Source organism: Oncorhynchus kisutch, linkage group LG16 (assembly GCF_002021735.2).
Source record: "Oncorhynchus kisutch isolate 150728-3 linkage group LG16, Okis_V2, whole genome shotgun sequence".
Lineage (NCBI taxonomy): Eukaryota > Metazoa > Chordata > Actinopteri > Salmoniformes > Salmonidae > Oncorhynchus > Oncorhynchus kisutch.
The window spans coordinates 30768827-30791223 of record NC_034189.2 but is presented as its reverse complement, the minus strand read 5'-3'; the positions used below and the strand labels follow the sequence as shown (position 1 = coordinate 30791223).

The 22397-nt window shown below is 42.4% G+C and overlaps 1 protein-coding gene across 1 annotated transcript in view; it reads right to left on the bottom strand.

Moving 5' to 3' along the window:
- LOC109906619 (recombining binding protein suppressor of hairless) overlaps positions 1-15544 on the bottom strand; it is an 89399-nt gene extending 73855 nt beyond the window's left edge. The window contains exon 1 of the mRNA XM_020504422.2: positions 15239-15544. Coding sequence (XP_020360011.1) covers positions 15239-15258 — 20 coding nt within the window. The 5' untranslated portion in view covers positions 15259-15544. The remainder of the gene's footprint in view (positions 1-15238) is intronic.
- Positions 15545-22397: the final 6853 nt, after the last annotated feature.

Genomic DNA, 22397 nt, shown 5'->3' with positions numbered 1-22397 from the left:
TTTATATTTTAGTTCAGTATATTTTTATTTCTCAACTGGTAATTGAAGCGCGCTTCCCATTCGCCATTCATGTGCCACGGTAACGGTAAGCAGGCTTCAGTGCATCACACATACCATTTTGCAATGTGAGCTGGAGGCAGTATGCACTTTGAAAACATACACTTAATTGTGTGAAACAAACATCCATTTCTATCAACATGGAGGCAAATATTTTATAAAGACTTCCATATGCCATTGACACATGTAGCCCATTTCTTTCATGTTCAAAAAGTTTATTTGAAAACATGTTGTTGTCCAGTAGCGAAAGGAACAATCCTAATCATATTAGTAACCCATGGTTATATGAATTTGAGATCCATCTTCCCACAACTGTCACAGAGTCTGTTTGGAATAGGCTATTTATTTCTCGCACAGAACGACAAGCTGACCAATAGAACTTTTCTACTGTGGGGGAAAGTTGACTGACACGGTCGAGTGATTTTGCTGTTTGTTACTCGTCTTGTCGGCTGAGGGAAAGTATATGTGGACGATTATTCTAACATCTTCAAAGTGCGCATAAGAATTCGGTAAGAAGGACACACGCCACTGCATTGTTCTGTTAACATGAATTACCATAATCTAAAATGTGATTTCTGTCATTCTAAACACCCTGGGTGGAAGCCCTAATCAGGTTACGCACCCAATGCACATGGGTCCGGAAATGTGTTATTAAAACGCTGCCGTCCGACGCCACATTTTCTTAACGGAAACCCTGTTGTGTACATGTCTGAATCTCTGCATGTGTGTTTCTCTGGAAGTGAAGACACTCTCAGTCACGCTTGAGCTGCAAGCACAGCCTCACCACGCTGCGATGCTCCATACTCTACTGGGGTCCCATCTCTGAATCACATCGCTTTGATTCTCCCCTTTTTATATTCTTTCTTTTTATAAAATGCATCATCCTTGCAGACAACCTCCCAGACAGAGTGGGCTGGAGACTGATGTCTGAGAGTATAAAGTAGGAAAGTTTAGACAATCTATTCAGAGTGAAGTGGCAAGGTCTCTGAGGAGGATTCACTGATAATATTTTATCCTGCACTGCAGTTTTTTCTGCCGCCAAGTCAGTGTCCATGGGTGGACTATGGGGGCTCTTGGTTAGGAAAATGGAGAGAGGATTTTTCCCATATGTTTTCTGTCCCATATGTCGGCCACTGGTCTGAATCAGTGCTGCGGCCTGTGTATTTGTGTTAAGGCCATGTGTGACTCATCCTCATGAGTGGACTCCTCACAGGGTTTATATTCCACCACTTCAACTAGCTCTAGTAGCTGTGCACTACCCTAAACAATAATAGGTCCAACTAGCTAGTATGATGAGAACCACAGAATACTAGGGCCTACCAGCTAGTAGAATGAGAACCACAAAATACTTGGAAGTTGTCCTTGTCAAATGTATACAAATGTAGGTTACAGGGCTACAATAAACAGAGTACGCATGTCATTTCTCAAAGAGAGACTATTTCTCTCTCTCGCATCTCACTCACCCTGTCCATCATTGTCTACCATCATTGTCCACCGCCTTCACTTGAGTCACTTCCCTTTCTGGGACGTACGTGCAATGAAAACTCAACCCGCGCACACACATACACACAACTAAAATGGGCCTCTTTAACAGTTTGGGTTGTGTGACAGAAGTGCTCTGCTCAGTGGTAGCTGTCAGGAAGAGAGAAAGAGAGCGTGGGGCCATCCATAGAACAAATAGTTGATGTTCTGCTTTTCCCTGCAATCTCAATGACCTTCTCTCTTTCTATCGCCATTCCCCTCTCTTTTGCTCTCCATCTCTCCCCTTCTCTGATGACTCAATGACAAAAGGAGAGAAAAGGGGGGATAAAGGGAAACGGGGGTCAGAGTGTATAGAACAACACTCCAATCCCAACCAACCCCTTTAGGACCCTGGCTGTGACTGTTTTAGATTGTGGGACTGATGTGAATCATCGTAATTAAATCAGCTATGTTCCTATGTAAAAGATAGTCAAGTATTCAGTGAACCAATTGAAAGCTATGGTCTGAACCAGACCAGCAAAGAGCAACCCTCTGGTCATTAATAACCTCAACTAACCACTGCTGATCGTGGACTTGAGGAGACAGCAGAGGGAGCACGCCCCAATCCACATCGGCGTACACATCACTGCCAATCTGAAATAGTCCACCTACTCAGACATTGTGGTGAAGAATGCGCAACAGCGTCTCTTCAACCTCAGGAGACCCTCACAAATGTGTACAGATGCACCATTGAACTTAGTCACTAGCCGGCTACCATCCGGTTACACAACCCTGCACCTTAGAGGCTGCTGCCCTATGTACATAGACATGGAATCACAAGTCACTTTAATAATGGAACACTGGTCACTTTAATAATGTTTACAGTGGGCAGCAGGTGCCTAGTGGTTAGAGCGTTGGGCAGTAACCGGAAGGTTACCGGGCGCCAAAGATGTGGATGTTGATTAAGGCAGCCCCCAAGCACCTCTCTGATTCAGAGGGGTTGGGTTAAATGCGGAAAACACATGTCAGTTGAAAACATTTAGTGAAATAACACATATGGAGTCATCTAGTAACCAAAGAAAATGTTAAATAAGTCAAAATAGATTGTAGATTCCTCAAAGTAGCCACCCTTTGCCTTGATTGACAGCTTTGCACATCTTGGCATTCTCTCAACCAGCGTCACCTGGAATGCTTTCCAACAGTCTTGGAGTTCCCATTCTAAATAAATCACAGACCGTGTCACCAGCAAAACAACCCCACACCATCACACCTCCTCCTCCATGCTTCACGGTGGAAACCACATATGTGATCATCTGTTCACCTACTCAGCGACTAACAAAGACACGCCGGATGGAACCAGACATCTCAAGTTTTGACTCATCAGACCAGAGTTCAACCGGTCTAATGCCGATTGCTCGTGTTTCTTGGCCCAAGCAAGTCTCTTATTATTGTTGTCCTTTGGTAGTGGTTTCTTTGCAGCAATTTGACCATGAAGGCCTGATTTATGCAGTCTCCTCTGAACAGTTGATGTTGAGATGTGTCTGTCACTTGAACTCTGCAATTTCTGAGGATGGTAACTCATATATATAAATCAAAATAGATGTATTTTTTACCCCTTTTTCTCCCCAATTTCATGGTATCCAATTGGTATTTACAGTCTTGCCCCGTCACTGCAACTCCCGTAAGGACTCGGGAGAGGAGAAGGTCGAGAGCCGTGCGTCCCCACGAAACACGACCCAGCCGAGCCATACTGCCCACTTAACCCAGAAGCCAAAGTCTCTTTGCTTATTTGAGCTGTTCTTGCCATAATATGGACTTGGTATTCTACCAAATAGGGCCATCTTCTGTGAAGCACCACTACCTTGTCACAACACAACTGATTGGCTAAAACACAATAAGAAAGAAAGAAATTCCAATTAACTTTTAAAAAGACACACCTGTTAATTTAAATGAATTCCAGGGCACTACCTCATGAAGCTGGTTGAGAGAATGCCAAGAGTGTACAAAGCTATCATCAAAACCCCTAGAATGAGTACGACCAGAAGTCCCCACAAGAATATTAAACAAACATTTTACCAACTGGGGACATTTTATTAGTCCCCACGAGGTCAAATGCTATTTCTAGGGGGTTTAGGGTTAAGATTAGAATTACATTAAGAGGTAGGGTTAGGTTCTTGGGTTAAGGTTAGGGTTAAAGTACAGGTTAGGGGATAGGAAAAATAGGATTTTGAATGGCACTGAATTCTGTTCCCCCACGAGGTTAGCTGTACAAGTCTGTGTGTGTGTCTGTGTGACAGAAACAGAAGTACAAGAGAGAGAAGTCAGAAATTATGAGAAACCTTGGCAACCTTTAGCCCACAAGTGTGTTTATCTGCAGGCTGCTGTGTGTATGTTAGCGATGCGGCGCTTGGCACTGAGTTTGTCACCTCCGGCCCACTGTCTGGTTTCATTGTTGTTATTGTCATGGTAGGAGGAAAAATAATAAGGTTTCGTTCTTGCTACCCAGTTCCCCTTTATCAAGTCTCTGTCTTTCCTCTTTAGTCTGGACTGATGTGGTGTTGTTAACTGGAAAATAAGGTGAGGGACCCTGCTTTCTAAAGATCAACTCTATGTTGCTGGTGCCATCTCTGACTCCAAGGGGCTTCAACTACTCCACCCCTTTCTCTCTCCACCTCTCTCACACGCTCTCCACCTCTCTCACACACGCTCTCCACCTCTCTCTCACACGCTCTCCACCTCTCTCTCTCACACGCTCTCCACCTCTCTCTCTCACACGCTCTCCACCTCTCACACGCTCTCCACCTCTCTCTCTCACACGCTCTCCACCTCTCTCTCTCTCACACGCTCTCCACCTCTCTCTCTCTCTCTCACACGCTCTCCACCTCTCTCTCTCTCTCACGCTCTCCACCTTTCTCTCTCTCACACGCTCTCCACCTCTCTCTCTCTCTCTCACACGCTCTCCACCTCTCTCGCTCTCTCTCTCACACACACACGCTCTCCACCTCTCTCACACACACACGCTCTCCACCTCTCTCTCTCTCTCACACACACACGCTCTCCACCTCTCTCACACACACGCTCTCCACCTCTCTCTCACACACACACACGCTCTCCACCTCTCTCTCACACACACACACACGCTCTCCACCTCTCTCTCACACACACACGCTCTCCACCTCTCTCTCTCTCACACACACACGCTCTCCACCTCTCTCTCTCTCACACACACACGCTCTCCACCTCTCTCTCTCTCACACACACGCTCTCCACCTCTCTCTCTCTCTCTCTCACACACACACACACGAGCCCTTGGGGTAACACAATGTGTGTGTGAGTCTGTCTGTGCGTGCGTCTGGCCCTTGCCACTCGCCATGATGCCACAGTCTAATATTAGCTTCTCAGACAGAAAAGGGTGATAGAGGGAGCAGTGAATGTGAAAAGCAGGACTAGTGAAAGAGAATCGTTAACTAGATGGCTGTAGTAGCAGGTTCTCAATCTCCTCCTAGCCACGGTTGTGTTGCAGACATCAAAATTGTCTTGTTAATTTTGTGGCAGTACTAGCATCATATCATGGTTTGTATAATGATGGCATGGTGTAGGCTATACCAATGTGTCTCTGATATGGTTCATCTGTCACTAGGTGGTTTCTTGCCAATTGCCACTCCTTGTTCTTCAGATGGGCGAGCATGGCAGTTGGGGATGATGACGGTGATGGGGCTTTCCCCCTTTTTAGTGACCACAGAGTCAGGAAACCCGTTTAACTTCCCATCCGAAAGACTTCACCCTACACAGGGAAATTGTCCCATTCACTGCCCTGGGGCATTCAAAAAAATTATAATTAAACCAGAGGAAAGTGTGCCTCCTACTGGCCCTCCAAAACCAATTCTAGGAGCATCTGGTCTCCCATCGAGGGACCGACCATGACCAACCCTGCTTAGCTTCAGAGGCAAGCCAGCAGTGGGATGCAGGCTGGTATGCTGCTGGCATACAACACTCCTATCCCAACCAACCCTAATGTGAACTCTCACACCTAGGAAAGGAAACCAACTCCCAAAGGCTAAAAGATGCCTTCTCTTCAGATTCAAAAACACCAGTCCGAGAAGACGCAGGCTTTTGACAAACTGGTGGTTAGTAAACTATCAATCACAATCTAAAATCCATTGAGGTCCAAAAAGAACACATACAAACAAAAACAAGAAGCCTTTTATCCGGGGCCAAAAGCATCAGAGAACGAAGCATTTCTTTCTAAACAGACACTCTCCTGCTAGGGTCTCTTGGTAGCTTCAAGCAATTATTAATGTCTCATAAACCATGGCAGAACTATTTTCCCCCTATTAAAATAATATTTGTCCAAAAAACAAATCCACTTTTCTCATCCTGGGGATTCCTGCCCACACTCTTTTCACAAGAAACACACTGGAGCAAAGAGCAAAAAAAAGTCAATATCATTCACGTTGAATTCAACCCGGTTTTTCTCTCGGTATGTGCTGTAAAAGATTGCAAAACATGGCATGATTCTGGGATGGTTGGAGAAGAGGTTAAATTAAACCAAGCATGCAGACAGACAGGGGATCACTACGTGTTTTCTGAATGAAACATCCTGAAACGTGACGGTGGGTCAGAAAACGCTGATGCCGGTAGAAACACGTCTGGTTCCCTTGGCAATGCTGTAATTGCTACCAACAGCAACAGGACCAGGAGGGGAGGGTGGAGGAAACTCGCTAGGCTAAGAGGAGAGAGAGAGAGGGCACTGCAAAACAGTACTTTCTGTGCTCTCCCTTTCCCTCGCTCTTGGAGAGTAGATTATCAATGCAAGGGATTTGTCTGCCATTGAACTCCTTGGTAGGCCATTTTTGGGGTTGTAAAAATGCGTTCAGTGTAAACTTAAAAACGACTAAAACCAGACAAAAAAAGTATGAAGAAAAGATAATTGACCTACAGTTGAAGTCGGAAGTTTACATACACCATAGCCAAGTACATTTAAACTCAGTTTTTCACAATTCCGGACATTTAATCCTAGTAAAAATTCCCTGTCTTAGGTCAGTTAGGATCACCACTATTTTAAGAACGTGAAATGTCAGAATAATAGTAGAGACTGATTTCTTTCAGTTTTTATTTCTTTCATCACAATCCCAGTGGCAGAAGTTTACATACACTCAATTAGTATTTAGTAGCATTGCCTTTAAATTGTTTAACTTGGGTCAAACATTTCAGGTAGCCTTCCACAAGATTCCATCAATAAGTTAGGAATGGGCCAAAATTCACCTCTTGACAGAGCTGGTGTAACTGAGTCAGGTTTGTAGGCCTCCTTGCTCACACACGCTTTTTCAGTTCTGCCCACACATTTCCTGTAGGATTGAGGTCAGGGCTTTGTGATGGCCACTCCAATACCTTGACTTTGTTGTCCTCAAGCCATTTTGCCACAACTTTGGAAGCATGCTTGGGGTCATTGTCCCTTTTGAAAACCCATTCGTGGCCAAGCTTTAACTTCCTGACTGATGTCTTGAGATGTTGCTATATCCACATAAATTTCCCTCCTCATGACACCATCTATTTTGTGAAGTGCACTAGTCCCTCCTTCACCAAAGCACCCCCACAACATGATGCTTCCACCCTTGTGCTTCACGGTTGAGATGGTGTTCTTTGGCTTGCAAGCCTCCCCCTTTTTCCTCCAAAACATAGCGATGGTCATTATGGCCAAACCGTTCTATTTTCGTTTCATCAGACCAGAGGACATTTCTCCAAAAGTACGATCTTTGTCCCCATGTGCAGTTGCAAACCGTAGTCTGGCTTTTTTATGGCGGTTTTCTTCCTTGCTGAGCGGCCTTTCAGGTTATGTCGATATAGGACTTGTTTTACTGTGGATATAGATACTTTTGTACATGTTTCCTTCAGCATCTTCACAAGGTCCTTTGCTGTTGTTCTGGGATTGAATGGCACTTTTCGCACCAAAGTACGTTCATCTCTAGGAGACAGAAAACGTCTCCTTCCTGAGCGGTATGACGGCTGTGTGGTCTCATGGTGTTTATACTTGCGTACAGATGAACGTGGTACCTTCAGGCGTTTGGAAATTGCTCCCAAGGATGAACCAGACTTGTGGAGGTCTATAATTTTTTTTGATTTTCCCATGATGTCAAGCAAAGAGGTACTGAGTTTGAAGGTAGGCCTTGAAATTCATCCACAGGTACACCTTTAATTGACTCAAATGATGTCAATTAGCCTATCAGAAGCTTCTAAAGCCATGACATACTTTTCTGCAATTTTACAAGCTGTTTAAAGCAAGTCAACTTAATGTATGTAAACTTTTGACCCACTGGAATTGTGATACAGTGAATAATAAGATAAATAATCTGTCTGTAAACAATTGTTGGAAAATGACTTGTATATGTAGTAATCGACTTGCAAAAATTATAGTTTGTTAACAAGACATTTGTGGAGTGGTTGAAAAACGAGTTTAATGACTCCAACCTAAGTGTATGTAAACTTCCGACTTCAACTGTACTTATCTTTTTCTAATATCATCTTTGAGAACTAACATATCACCAAAATAAAAGCTAGACAGTTGGTCCATACTTGCGAACATAAGCAACCATTTCAATTTAAAAACAGGTTCTCCTACACAAAATGCATATCAGCCAATTACATGTATTTCACTGACTGGTCAAATTGCGCTCTGTGCAAATGCCTAGTGCACATAATTGTCGCAGATTGTGGCAAGGGTTCGAATCTCAAGAGTCCCCCTTTTGAAAAGTGAAATTACATGTATTGTGTTAGTGTGTTGAAAAGGGACGCCTTCAGCCAACATCTTGAAAAGGAAGATTATGAATTAAATAAATAAGGAGTTACCACTTTCTTCAGCCTTGCAAACAAAACTCACTGCTATTGCCTATTGATCATATTGCATAGGCTATATTACATAGACGTGTACACATAAACATAGGCCTACAGAGTTAAGATTGTTTTTATAACCATCTGCTTAGTCATGCGTGTTATTTCCACTGTTCACCGATGACTTGGATGTCGATTAAGGCAGCCCCCACACCTCTCTGATTCAGAGGGATTGGGTTAAATGCGGAAGACACATTTCAGTTGAAGGCATTCAGTTGTACAACTGACAAGGTATCCCCTTTTCCCTTTATTTTACTTGAGGAGGACGAGCATTAAAGTGTAGAGTAGGATTATAGTTTGCACTCTCGTTATCACCCTACAGATGACAGTATTGCAGTTATTTTAAAGAAGTTTAATTGCAAGTATGGAGGACTGGAATTGACAGTCTTATTGTAGGAAGACACTTGGCTGTCACAGAGCTGCACGGTGGGTGTCATTATACCCATAAAACCTAGCGGTCAAACAGGGAAATGGTTCCAATCGTTTTTCCACCATTAATTTCTCCCATAGGGGATTTTAAGATAAGGGCTGTGTTTCGTGTAGGCTTACCCTGGAATGAGGTTTGGATTAACCATTAAAAATGAATTTCCCTTTTTGACCGCTAGGTTTTATGGATATTAATGACTCATACTGTGGTACTCTATTAGTATGTTCTTATGTAGGCCTACACTTACATGCAGGCTTACAACGTTTAATAGGCTATGCATTATTATAATCATCCACTTCGTGACATGCGTTTTGAATCAAGTATCAAGGACAGGCAATGAACAGTTTTTTTCTCAACAAAAAAGCTTTGATGCGAGGGGGGCTCGAACCCACGGTTAAAGTGCACCATCAATTTCGAGTCAACCGCTTCAGCAGTGTGTGCCACCTTGAAGCGATGATAGCCTACCTGACTACTGTTTGACAAATCCATTTATTTAATTTTTTTATGACGTACGATAAACTAGAAGTTCTTATTTTTTTTCTATAAAAGCATATGGATGTGTGTAAAACAGATCAACAAAAAAATAGATTGTCATATATGCAAAAACATGAAACTGTTATCTAACATTAGAAATGCCAATGGTTGGTGGATAGTCTAAGATATTTGATAGGCTGTGGAAGAATGTGCCAGAATATAATCAGTGCCACCTGTTGAGGTTAGCATGGGGCTAACGTATGCCATGTTATCTGATGGGACAAACTACAATTTAGAGTTCTGGCATGTGGAAGTTGGCTGACACGCATGTTGTGCCGGAGAACCTGTTTAAATATAAATGGTTGCTTATGTTCGCAAGATGGACCCAATGAATTTAGCAGTATTAACTTTGTTATTATATTTGAGCAAAAGAGCACAGCATTAGCGATGTCAAGAAAAAAAGCATAGAATTGCAGGAAATGTACTTTAAAACGGCAAAATGTTCTCTCAACTCCATGGTAGAATATGTAGTATTGCAGGAAATGGCAAAATGTGTAGAATTGCAGGAATTTTGATTTAAAACTTTGCTTAAATGTTTTTTTTTAATGTCTCTACACCACCCAGATGGGGGACTCTTAAAATGTCTCTAAAAATTCAGCCATGGTGACGGGCCGACCGTGCCCATTACCACGTCCCCTGCCACGCTCACCACCTAAGCCCTTTTTCTGATCCAGAAGACAAGTTGAATGCCAAGGCCAACGACAACACAGGGAACTTGGGCTTCGATGTGATGGTGTTTTCAAAACCACACTGTCTTATTTGCATCGAGAATTCTTCTGTCTCATCCTTCTTGAAACAATATCACGTTTTAGCCCTAGAGATAAAGTGAAAGGTTATTTGGAATACATTCCAAGCTCATGAAGCAAATAATGCGTTCTCACTTGGGTTTAGAGACGGGGCTCTTTCGTATAAAGAATCCAATCATTGCCTGGTGACGGTGAGGGAATAACATTGTAACTCTGGCCCCCACAGGCTTTTGGGAATTAGGAAATGCACCGCCAACTACAAAAGTTTATTAAAATACATGACCAATAAAGAAAACCCCTTATGTAAAATTGTGATATTCCGTGGCTTTCCTCTTCCACTAGCATGTGGCGGAGGACCAAGTCTGGAGAGTGCCAAGCCAAATTACAAACAAAAAAATGCCTTTTCATCCGCTGTAGTTCAGAGAGCGAGGATGAGAGCGGCAGAGAGGTTGAGACAGTCAGATAAATTTTTTTTTTAAATAGGTAGAGTAGTAGGGAAGCATGTCACAACGCCATCCAACAAGTTGAGTACAATCTGACTGGTGGCAAATAGGCTTCAGGGAACATCGCACTGAAATTAAGTCACAGCCCCTTTTCAAAACAACCTATCAACTTTGACGGCGTGAACCCTACAAGTGAAGCAAACTGCACGTTCTATATTGGCTTCCATATTCAATAATCTTACCTCGACTTTTAAGATGTTTTACTGTGTCTGAATGTGGAGCACGTCTCTTCAGTAACACAATAGCTCTCAGGTCCTGAGGTGACACACAGATCTGGGTTTTACGAGCTTGTATCTCCTCCCTCATTAACCTATCTGTCAATGCCCCGGCTCAGGTACAAGGAGGAGGTGAGGCGGGGAGTGTGTGTGTGTGTCGGGGGGAATGAAATCGGCAGACCCTTTTAACTCTACCCCAGCCCTCTGCCACCAAAAAGGTCACTGCTTCCACATCTGCTCCTCTCTCTCTCTCTCATAATGGGGGAAGGGAGAAGAGGACCCTGGGGACCGCTTCCCCTCTACACACAGAAAACACACAAACTCTAGGGCTGTGATGGAAAAAATATTGTGGTATCGGTATCATGGCAAAAATGAAAATTCGAAGCAGACCAAACTATTTGGTCCTTTAAAAACCTGCTGTATGTAAAATATTGTGTGCTATAGCTTGGAAAATAAATGCATGTGACTCTGGGTTGAATGATAACATAATAGTGCTGAGCAAAACTGCACTGTCGGTTAGGGGCTCGTAAAAAAGCATTTCACTGTAAGGTCTACTACACCTGTTGTATTCAGCGCATATGACTAATACAATTTTGAGGTCGGGTTGGTTTCAGTTATATATATTATTTTATCTATGTTTATTTTCTTAGATACGTTTTTTATACATTAAATGCACTACGCGGGTTGAACGCTGTAACACAGAATAAAATCAAGTCTAATGATGGTAGTGTGTGCCCATTACAGCTTATCATTTATTCACATTACTTTAAAAAATATGTTTTATTTGATGACTATTATTTCATTCCAAGCCATCAGCTCATTTCTATAGAGCTGCTGCCTATGTTGTCTGACAAAATCACAATTTTAGTAGTTCTTCAAAAGTAAAAAAAAAAGGCATACTTTTACAACTGCTGAATATCAACCATCAATCACTTAGCTCATGTATTTTCAGGCTCGCGAAGCAACTGCTTTCTATCCCTCTCGATCATGCATTCTCTCATCTCTCAGTCTCCGTGTTTGCTCCACACAAGTTTAAACAGGTGCAAAATGGATTATGGTCATTGTAGTTAATTAACACATTTTCTGCACCTGTTGGAAACTACAACTCCCTACGACATCACACAGTTCAGGCTTGATCTTATTTATCTCTACCGAAACTGCTTTCACAGAAGAAGAAAAACAAACAAAATGAACTTCAAATAATTGAACCGATGTCGGTTAAAAAATAACCAACATGTCGGTTAATCATGCAGCACTAAAAACATGTTTGTTTCCAACATTAAGGCTGTTGCCCTAAAGAAGTTAAATCCGCTTCATGTTTTGTTTCCTTGCCACGATACTAATGAGTATCGCCAAACTGGTATCGTCCTGGCCCTGACACACTCCTGTTTCCAGGGAACTCACACACACCAAATTACTCAAATGTAAATGTACGTGCATTTGGAAGACACTCTTATCCAGAGCAACTTACAGGCGCAATTATGGTTAAGTGCTCAAGGGTACACACACACACAGTGGCTCACACGCCTCTGTCCCTCACAAGCAGGCTTAATGGTGTAATTACACGGACGAAAAGAGGCCCGGCTCTGTCTCGACTGAGTCGTCCCGCTGTACACTTTTGGGTAAAAGTGGGAGGGCATAGCATTTCTTTTTCTTTTTTTTGTTATATCCAATAGCTTTACCCAGGGGCCATGTAGAGGCAGCATTGTGTTGAAATAAGTGATTCATGCTTTTATCATCCCAGGTGATGCCCAGATTGTCTACCCGTGAACAGTAGTTTTCTTTCAGCTAGGGCTGCTAGACTCACTGGTATCAGGCACACTTTCTGAGGGGGAAAGAAAGATTATACAGCAACACTATCTCATTCCTGTTTTTCTAACATTCAGAGAGCTGTGTTGAGGAGATATGGTAGGCTGCAGGTTGGCTAGTCTTATCACTGCTCTGAGACACAGCTCAAATATGATTTCCTGCTGTTTTTTATATTTATTATGTTAGACAAAACTATGGTCCTTTTCCTTGGGATTTTTTTTTGCACTGAAGAGACATCCATTGACTAAATGCTCCACTATTTCTCTTACAAAAACAAGAGATCACGTAAAATGCCACATGACACTATTTAGGCTAAACTAAGCTGAAAGGGCAAGAAAGAGCTCAGACATACAAACCATCTTAACATACTTAAGCCAGAGACAGACGGTCAATCTTATCAAGCATTTTCAGCAAACCTCTAGAATGTGCTCATGTTTTATACATTTATAATTGCTCACCAACTCAAACAGATACTGCTTGAATTTGCCCTATAGGAACACAGATTTTTCTTTCCCATTGCAAAACGTTATGCTACGGTGTGCCCTACTACCGAGTTCAGAGTACTGCCCTCTCAGGTCTGCACCAGTGCACCCTGCCTCAACCACAACTCCCAGCCAACTCTCAGAGGGGGCCATGGCTGTCAGACCTGACCCTGAGTGGGGTTGTGGGGGCACTGGGCTGTGGACAGGCCGGCTGGGATGTGGGCTCTCTCTCTCCCTCTCTTTATCGCTCTCCCTCCCTAGCCTCCAGCCATTGACGCGGTCGTGCCCGGCCACATGCTAATAAAGATCCCTTATGGCACTCTAATTCTGTTTAAACCGCTAGTCTCACTCCCCCTCCTCCCTCTATCCTGGCAGAAGAAAAAGCACACAGCTCGGGTAGATATCATCTGGACAGGTGGCCAGCCACCCAGACCCGACCCACCTGCCCTCTCTCTCTCTCTCTCTCTCCAAACAGAAATCAGCTCAGGTCTGCTGGAAAGCCCCAAATGAGCACACACATTACCTACCCTCGACACCCACCCTCCCTCCACACGCACTTCTCCTCCAAAAAGCCCAGCTAATGTCTGTCCCCCACTGAGCTATCTGTGGGGACTACTGACTCCAGATTACCCCCCAAAAAACTTGTGTTTGGCTAATGTGCACACACACCATCGAAATTATAGGACTGTTTTGGGAATTGGAGAAATATCCATAGACAGGATAGATAATGCAAATGCTATGCTGCTACTAGTTTACAATACATAAAAGTAACAATACTACTTACTGCATCATAAGAGCATTTCACATTTGGAAAATGTGGCTATAGAATAGTAGACATTAGGCATGCTTTGATGACGATACTACTTCCCAGGCAATTCTAAAGTCTAGTGACAGATAAATGAAATGGGCTTCATTTAGCCTATATTTCTCTTCTTCAAATAATTACCACATGTCTCTTATCTCCCAATTGCACAATTAGCTACAATCAAAGAAATTGGGCTAAGCCCATGGAACGGACGAATATTTAGGAAGATAGAAAGTCTGAGGGATAATTTAGCTCGTTGCCTCCAGCAGCAAAATAAAGGGTATTTAAACAGATTAGTGGGCTGCCTTTTTTAGGATTGCCTTTCATTAATGTGAGTAGCTTCAACCTAGTGAATTATCAACAGTAACTTGCTAAACCATCTCCATTTCATCAAGTAGCTTATCAACCTTGGACAGAGGCATCTCATTTCACGTATATTTTTGTAGCGTTTTGGATTTCAGTGGCTCGCGCTGGCTATCTGACGTTTATCTGACGCTTAGACATAAAAGAGAGCAAAAATGACATGTATACAAATCCTCACAACGTCATGCTTTTTTTTACAACTTTGAGTTCGTTTTTAGAGGGTTATAGCAGGTAGAATTAGATAAATTACATGTCCTTAGTATAATGTGTCTGCAACACGGACGGAGAAGCTCGGGTCTGTTTCGTCAACACCACTTTATACGAGTACATTTACGCATGGCAAAACATATGCTTACAGTTCTCAGACGTCTGCAAGTGTATTAACCAACAATCGATCGAGAAATATCCAGTCAGTTATTAACGTTAGCCAGCTAACACCACAGAGACGAGTCGAACGTAATCGAACGATGCCTTGCTTGACAAAGGCGAAGCCACAACGTGTTTCAGACTGTGGAACTGTAGATTACATTGCAACATGGTTATAAGGCGAACACATACATATCGTGGGATATATAGTTGAATAATATGACCTAAACATAGATAAAAAAAACGACAGTTAAATTTTTTCCCAGCCCATACTGATTGTACTCGTATCGTTGTCTGGTGTTGAAAAAGGACCTCTGAAAGCTAGCAGTAGCGAGCTAGCTCGACCCCCAGAACACTGCACGGCAGTGCAGCAACAGTCAGTACAGTGAAGTAGTCAAAGGAAAACACACAATACATTCAGACAAAGAAAATGCTTTCCCAGACTGAAAACAAATGGCCACAAACATCCACATTTGCTCGGCTATATATGCTCGAACAGAAGCGACCAATTATCTTTCAAAAAAACTTAAATTCACTTTAACTCCAATAGCTACAACCACCAGCCCTGAATCTCAGACTTACCCTGTCACAACAGGCGCCATCTTCCACAAACTCTCACCAAAACTCCAACACTCGCGATATCCTTTCTCCCCAGACCAACAATCCGCCGAGACAACAGAAGCAGACTGGCGATGTAGGGACTAGGGAGACGGAGAGAAACGGGGCGGGAGAGGAGTACAGAAAAGAGGGGGAGGCGGCAGGTTGCTAGAGAGAGTGAGAGAAAAGGGCAGACGCCACAACAACAGGCGTGGGAAACTTTAGACATCACGCGATACCAGGAAAACTCTCACCATAGACAAGCATGGAGGGAGCACCGTCCTATCGCGAGATGTGCGCGGAGTAGAGTTGCTTATTTTATGGGCTGAAATAGTATTCCCACGTGTTTACCGGGTGATAAATTACAGCACTGATCTGAACATAGTTTGGCACGGAATTCTGCACAATGTTGTGAGGAAGCCTGCATTTTCCCAGGCCCACACAAGATTATTTCGAATGTATTGAGTCTCTGTGTCTCTTGGATGTCTGAAACATTCATTTCAACCAGCTGAAAGATTTCAGACAAAAATGGCTGTGCATAGTCTAACTGTGCAGAGATTCCTTTCTCTAAAGCAAGGTTAGGTAAGGTACTATATGCCACTAAAATAGGTCCTAAAGATCAGATGTCATGGTCAAATGACAGTGTAATCAGTGGCGATTTTAGCATGTACATCTTGGTGGGGCAACAACAAAAATATGGGATGCATACCAGCAAAGCCACTACACAACACTAAACAATACATTAATTATACTATAACGGTGACAAACAGTGCCCACAAACTGTTAGGACCTACATAAAGCTGTTCCAACAGTCGTCCCAACGCCCAACCACTGCTACACCTGGCTTTCAGCAGAGCCTTGTCTGGCATTGAAACAGTACATTCAGCCTCATTTACTGCCTTTAAAAAAAAAAAGCTGATATTGCTGACTTGCTTAAACGAATGTGGTTTCTACTGATAATTGAGATGTACAAAACTATGGCTTAAGGGGACAACAAGCAGGTAAGAGGCAATCCGTAATTTCAATTAAGACATTAGTGAGCAAGCAACGATACAGTTGAAGTCAGAAGTTTACATACACCGTAGCCAAATACATTTAAACTCAGTTTCACAATTACTGATATTTAATCCTTGTAAAAAATGCCCTGTCTTAGGTCAGTTGGGTTCACCACTTTATTTTAAGAATGTGAAATGTCAGAATAGTAGAGAGAATTATTTATTTCAGCTTTTATTTCTTCTATCACATTCCCAGTGGGTCAGAAGTTTACATACACTCAATTAGTATTTGATAGCATTGCCTTTAAATTGTTTAACTTGGGTCGAACATTTCAGGTAGCCCATTCCTCCTGACAAAGCTGGTGTAACTGAGTCAGGTTTGTAGGCCTCCTTGCTCGCACACGCTTTTTCATTTCTGCCCACAAATGTTCTATGGGATTGAGGTCAGGGCTTTGTGATGGTCACTCCAATACCTTGACTTTGTGGCCCTTAAGGCATTTTGCCACAACTTTGGAAGTATGCTTGGGGTCATTGTCCATTTGGAAGACCCATTTGCGACCAAGCTTTAACTTCCTAACTGATGTCTTGAGATGTTGTTTCAATATATCCGCATAATTTTCCCTACTCATGATGCCATCTATTTTGTGAAGTGCACCAGTCCCTCCTGCAGCAAAGCACCCCCACAACATGATGCTGCCAGCCCGTGCTTCACGGTTGGGATGGTGTTATTCGGCTTGCAAGCCTCCCCCTTTAACCAACAATAAATAACGATGGTCATAATGGCCAAACAGGTCGATTTTTGTTTCATCAGACCAGAAAAAAGTACGATCTTTGCCCCCGTGTGCAGTGTAGTGGAAATGTCCTGTATTTACCAAATCATGAGAGCAAACCACACACAAGTCAGAGTTATCATAAAGTCCATCTTTAATTATATGAGCTCCATCACAACCCTGTGACTCTCAGATCAATTCAGTGTCTATAAATGAATTCTCTGAGTCCTTACAAAACAGTTCTTAGTATCATTTATAGCCAGGACACACCCATCTCAACTCACATGACGAATAACAGATCTTAGGAACATTACAAAGGAAGACTTTACTTGAGAGGAGTATTCCATAGCCAGACAGCATTAGCTATAAATTATCGTTCAGTTTGCTCTCCTAAAACGATGTTCTACTTCTCGTTCTTGGTACAACATAGTACCAAGACATTAGGATATATATCAATTGTCATTTTAGACACTCCCATTCTGGACAAGCTCACGGAGACAGTGACTGGCACACAGACATTGTGGAGCCAAGAGATAATTGGTTCCCCCTCAATCGATCCATTCACATGGTTTAAAAGATATGTTTACATATGAAGACAAGCTTGACCTCTCCCCTCTCTGCGGCCCAAGTAACTGAACACTGACAGAGAACAGAGAATTGCAACCGGCCAACAGTATTATCCAAAAATAGACATTCTAATGACATCTCACATAAGCATGAAATAAAATAAATAAAACATTTTATTTATAAATGTTACCTAAATCATTCTGATTCTGCCATGACAGCAGTTGCAATCCGTAGTCTGGCATTTTTTAATGGCGGTTTTGGAGCAGTGGCTTCTTCCTTGCTGAGCGGCCTTTCAGGTTATGTCGATATAGGACTTGTTTTACTGTGGATATAGATACGTTTGTACCGGTTTCCTCCAGCATCTTCACAAGGTCCTTTGCTGTTGTTCTGGGATTGATTTGCACTTTTTGTAACAAACTACATCCATCTCGAAGAGACAGAACACATCTCCTTCCTGAGCGGTATGACGGCTGCATGGTCCCATGGTGTTTATACTTGCGTACAATTGTTTGTTAATTTCTCTTCCTTATTTCACTTCATTACAATCAATCAAATGTATTTATAAAGCCCTTCTTACATCAGCTGATGTCACAAAGTGCTGTACAGAAACCCAGCCTAAAACCCCAAACAGCAAGCAATGCAGGTGGAGAAGCACAGTGGCTAGGAAAAACTCCCTAGAAAGGCCAGAACCTAGGAAGAAACCTAGAGAGGAACAAGGCTATGAGGGGTGGCCAGTCCTTTTTTGGCTGTGCCGAGTGGAGATAAAAACAGAACATGGCCAAGATGTTCAATTGTTCATAGATGACCAGCAGGGTCAAATAATAATAATCACAGTGGTTGTCAAGGGTGCAACAGGTCAGCCGCTCTCACTACACTGGAAGTTAATAGGTTGCGAAAACATCTGTCACACATGTCAGATTTCAATACTGGCCAATGTCATAACGCCAAAGGTTGCCTTCTCACGAATTAGCCATTCATCATATTTTTGCAATGTTCCTACCTCGAGAAATGTGTAATTTAGCAGAGGGTCTAGCACATTTCTCCTATTTGTCTGGCTTTTCAGTCCAGGGTGGCTTGTATGGTGCCATTGAGAATGTCCGAATCCACTCTGCGAGGCACATAGATCTACAGGTTGAACATGGTGAGATTGTAGACTACTAAATTGATACTGCAGTTGGTTTAGGTGATTTTAGAGCTAACTAACTAATTCACATGCTGATATTGGTTTTGTTATTATTGTGTGTAGCTACGTTTGCTAGTTAGCTAGCTAGCCATCCAGCCCATAAAAGAGCATTCGGTTGTGGGTTTTGTTGGTGACTTGAGCTGCAACGATTTTCTCATATTGCTACCAACCTTATTATAACGACAAAAAAATATGATTCTCACATATTAGTGTTATTTAACACAGTAATTTGTAGGAATTAGTGATTTTGGGTACCAACCACTACACTTTTTGCCTTAAGTAACCATCCTCCTTATATAACCATACCAAACGTAACATATCATACTTATTTGTCCCGAATGTACATTTACTATGTTACATTTAGCCTATGAGACCAGGTTGCCCCAATACAGTAGATCTGGGTCTGGCTTAAAAAGCACAAGAGAGAAGGCTATTATCTATCAAACTCTGAAATGAGATGAGCTTGTGAGGGCATTCTCTCTCTCTCTCTCTCTCTCTCTCTCTCTGAATGGGAGGCATAATATATGTCTATATTGCCTAAAGCAACAAATGTGAAATAAACAATCATAAATAAACAGTGAACATTTCTCACAAAAGTTGCAAAAGAATATAGACATTTCAAATGTTATATTATGGCTATGTACAGTGTTTTAACAAGGTGCAAATAGTTGAAGTACAAAGAGAAAATAAATAAACATAAATAAGGGTTGTATTTACAGAGATGGCACACTGTGATATTTCACCTAATAGATGTGGGAGTTTATCAAAATTGGATTTGTTTTCCAATTCTTTGTGGGTCTGTGTAATCTGAGGGAACTATGTGTCTCTAATATGGTCATACATTTGGCAGGAGGTTAGCTCAGTTTCCACCTCATTTTGTTTTCTCATTATTTGGTTAGCTCTAATTGTGTTGCTGTCCTGGTGCTCTGGGCTCTCTCTCTCTCTCTCTCTGTCTCTCTCTCTCTGTCTCTCTGTCTCTCTCTCTGTCTCTCAATTCAATTCAAGGGCTTTATTGGCATGGGAAACATGTGTTAACATTGCCAAAGCAAGTGAGGTAGATAATATATAAAGTGAATATATAAAGTGAAATAAACAATAAAAATTAACAGTAAACATTACACATGCAGAAGTTTCAAAACAATAAAGACATTACAAATGTCATATTATATATATACAGTGTTTTAACAATGTACAAATGGTTAAAGGACACAAGATAAAATAAATAAGCATAAATATGGGTTGTATTTACAATGGTGTTTGTTCTTCACTGGTTGCCCTTTTCTCGTGGCAACAGGTCAAAAATCTTGCTGCTGTGATGGCACACTGTGGAATTTCACCCAGTAGATATGGGAGTTTATCAAAATTGGATTTGTTTTCGAATTTTTTGTGGATCTGTGTAATCTGAGGGAAATATGTCTCTCTAATATGGGCAGGAGGTTAGGAAGTGCAGCTCAGTTTCCACCTAATTTTGTGGGCAGTGAGCACATGAGAGCCATGTCTGCCTACGGCGGCCTTTCTCAATAGCAAGGCTATGCTCTCTCTCTGTCTCTCTCTCCCTCTCTCTCTCTCTCTCTCTCTCTCTCTCTCTCTCTCTCTCTCTCTCTCTCTCTCTCTCTCTCTCTCTCTCTCTCTCTCTCTCTCTCTCTCTCTCTCTCTCTCTGACATGTAGGAGTGGGTTTTTGTCATGTTTGTGAGCATCTCTAAAGCACTAAAAAGAGGTTGTTACAGAGTTTCCCAAAAATGTCAGCACATTCCTACATATCTAAGGGGGCAGCAGGCCATAAACACCTTCATGTAGGTCTCTACACCAGTTGTGCTGTTTGAATGTCTTCGGGCTTTTTGTCCTCTCCAAGGTTAGGTCTTTTTGTACTTAAATTCAACTTCAAAGACTGAAGGATGCTTAATAGGTGGGGCTGACAACAGCCTGCCTTGCCCCTGTGTGTGTTGCTTTTATTGTTTTCACATGGAATTTGTTTCAGGTGAACATTTTGTATCTGTATACAGCACAGGAGGTTGGTGGCACCTTAATTGGGGCTCGTGGTAATGACTGGAGCGGAATGAGTGGAATGGTACCATATACATCAAACACATGGTTTCCACGTGTTTGATGCCATTCCATTTACTCCGTTCTAGCCATTATCATGAGCCGTCCTCCCCTCAGTAGCCTCAACTGGTATACAGATACTGTGTTTTTTTGTTTTTTTAACTCAAATTCTATGTGACAACATCATTGGTGTCAGACACCTTGATACACTGACTAAATAACTCTGGCTACGATTTATCTCAACCGGCTCACAGTGTGGACGTGATCCCACAACCTTAATCCATATACCTACTTCTTCTCTATAGTGCACCAGATGCTATCTATCCTAGTGCACACCATATGAATCCACACGTTCATATCCTTCAGCAGCATAAATCATTTTTATTGGCCCTTTGCAGGTCTGCTAGAGAGAGAGTGGGGGAGGAGAGAGAGATAGTGAGAGAGGAAGAACGAAAGGGGAGTCAGTGAAGGGGGGCAAGAGAGAGTGAGAAAGAGGGGGGTGTCAGAGAGATAGGGAGAGAGAGAGGAAACGAGAAAGAGAGAGCAAGAAAGACAAGGGAGTCAGAGTGTGAGAGTGTGAGGAAAATAGAGAGAGAGATAAAGAGAGAGAATTGAGGCAGCTGAGATTTAGCATGAGAGTGTGACTGGCTCAACGCCCACACTATGAAGACACAGAGACGAGGACCAGCCCCCCCATCAGTTTTTCCGTTCTTTATTTTAATGATCAGCCGAGGACCTCCAGCTAGTCCAGCATTGAATATAGGAAGCGTAATGTTTCCCAGAATGCTTTACAGCTGAACACAGTCAAAAATAATATACAAGTGCAAGTACGTTACGAGGGAGAGAAAAAAAGAGAGTGAGAGAGAGAGAGAGAGAGAGAGATTGAAAAAAAGCTATGGAATCAAGCTATTGCTATCGATGCTTGTTGACATGTTCACTTTTGTTTAACAAGTTGACCTCTAACCTCTCACTGTATTCGTATTCTTATGAATACTTTCAGACATTATTTAATGTTTCCTTTCAGGGCCTACCTTGTAATCCTCATGTCTCTGTCTGTTCCATTTCCGACATCCACATCATCATTCCGAGAGCTTTGGAAAATTCATCTGTGTGAGCTCACAACCGAAGCAATGTGATAAAAATTCAAATGAAACGCTAACAAAGCAAATCAGAATATTTGATTTTAAATCAAGCAACGTCAATCATTTAGCAGACTTTCTCTGTCGACACAATCTCTCTCTCTCTCTGTCTGTCTTTCCTTGCCCCTCTCTCTCTCTCTCTCTCTCTCTCTCTCTCTCTCTCTCTCGCTCTCGTCAGGTATAAAATTATAATTTTCAATGGACAGGGACCGTCTCTCGAGCTTAATAAAGGGAAAGTAAGCCACCAATTCAAGCAATTAGGACTAAGTCATGAGCGCCTCATCTAGAAATCGCCTCACTTGACTGCCTGAGCGTCTACTGCCAAGAGACAGATTGGGGTATGTTCTTCAACCTCCGTCTTGCTCCCGACCAGACCGGACTTTGTCATGTTGTGATCACAACAAGATGGGCTGTGACATGTGATTATGAACTACTGCATAACGGGT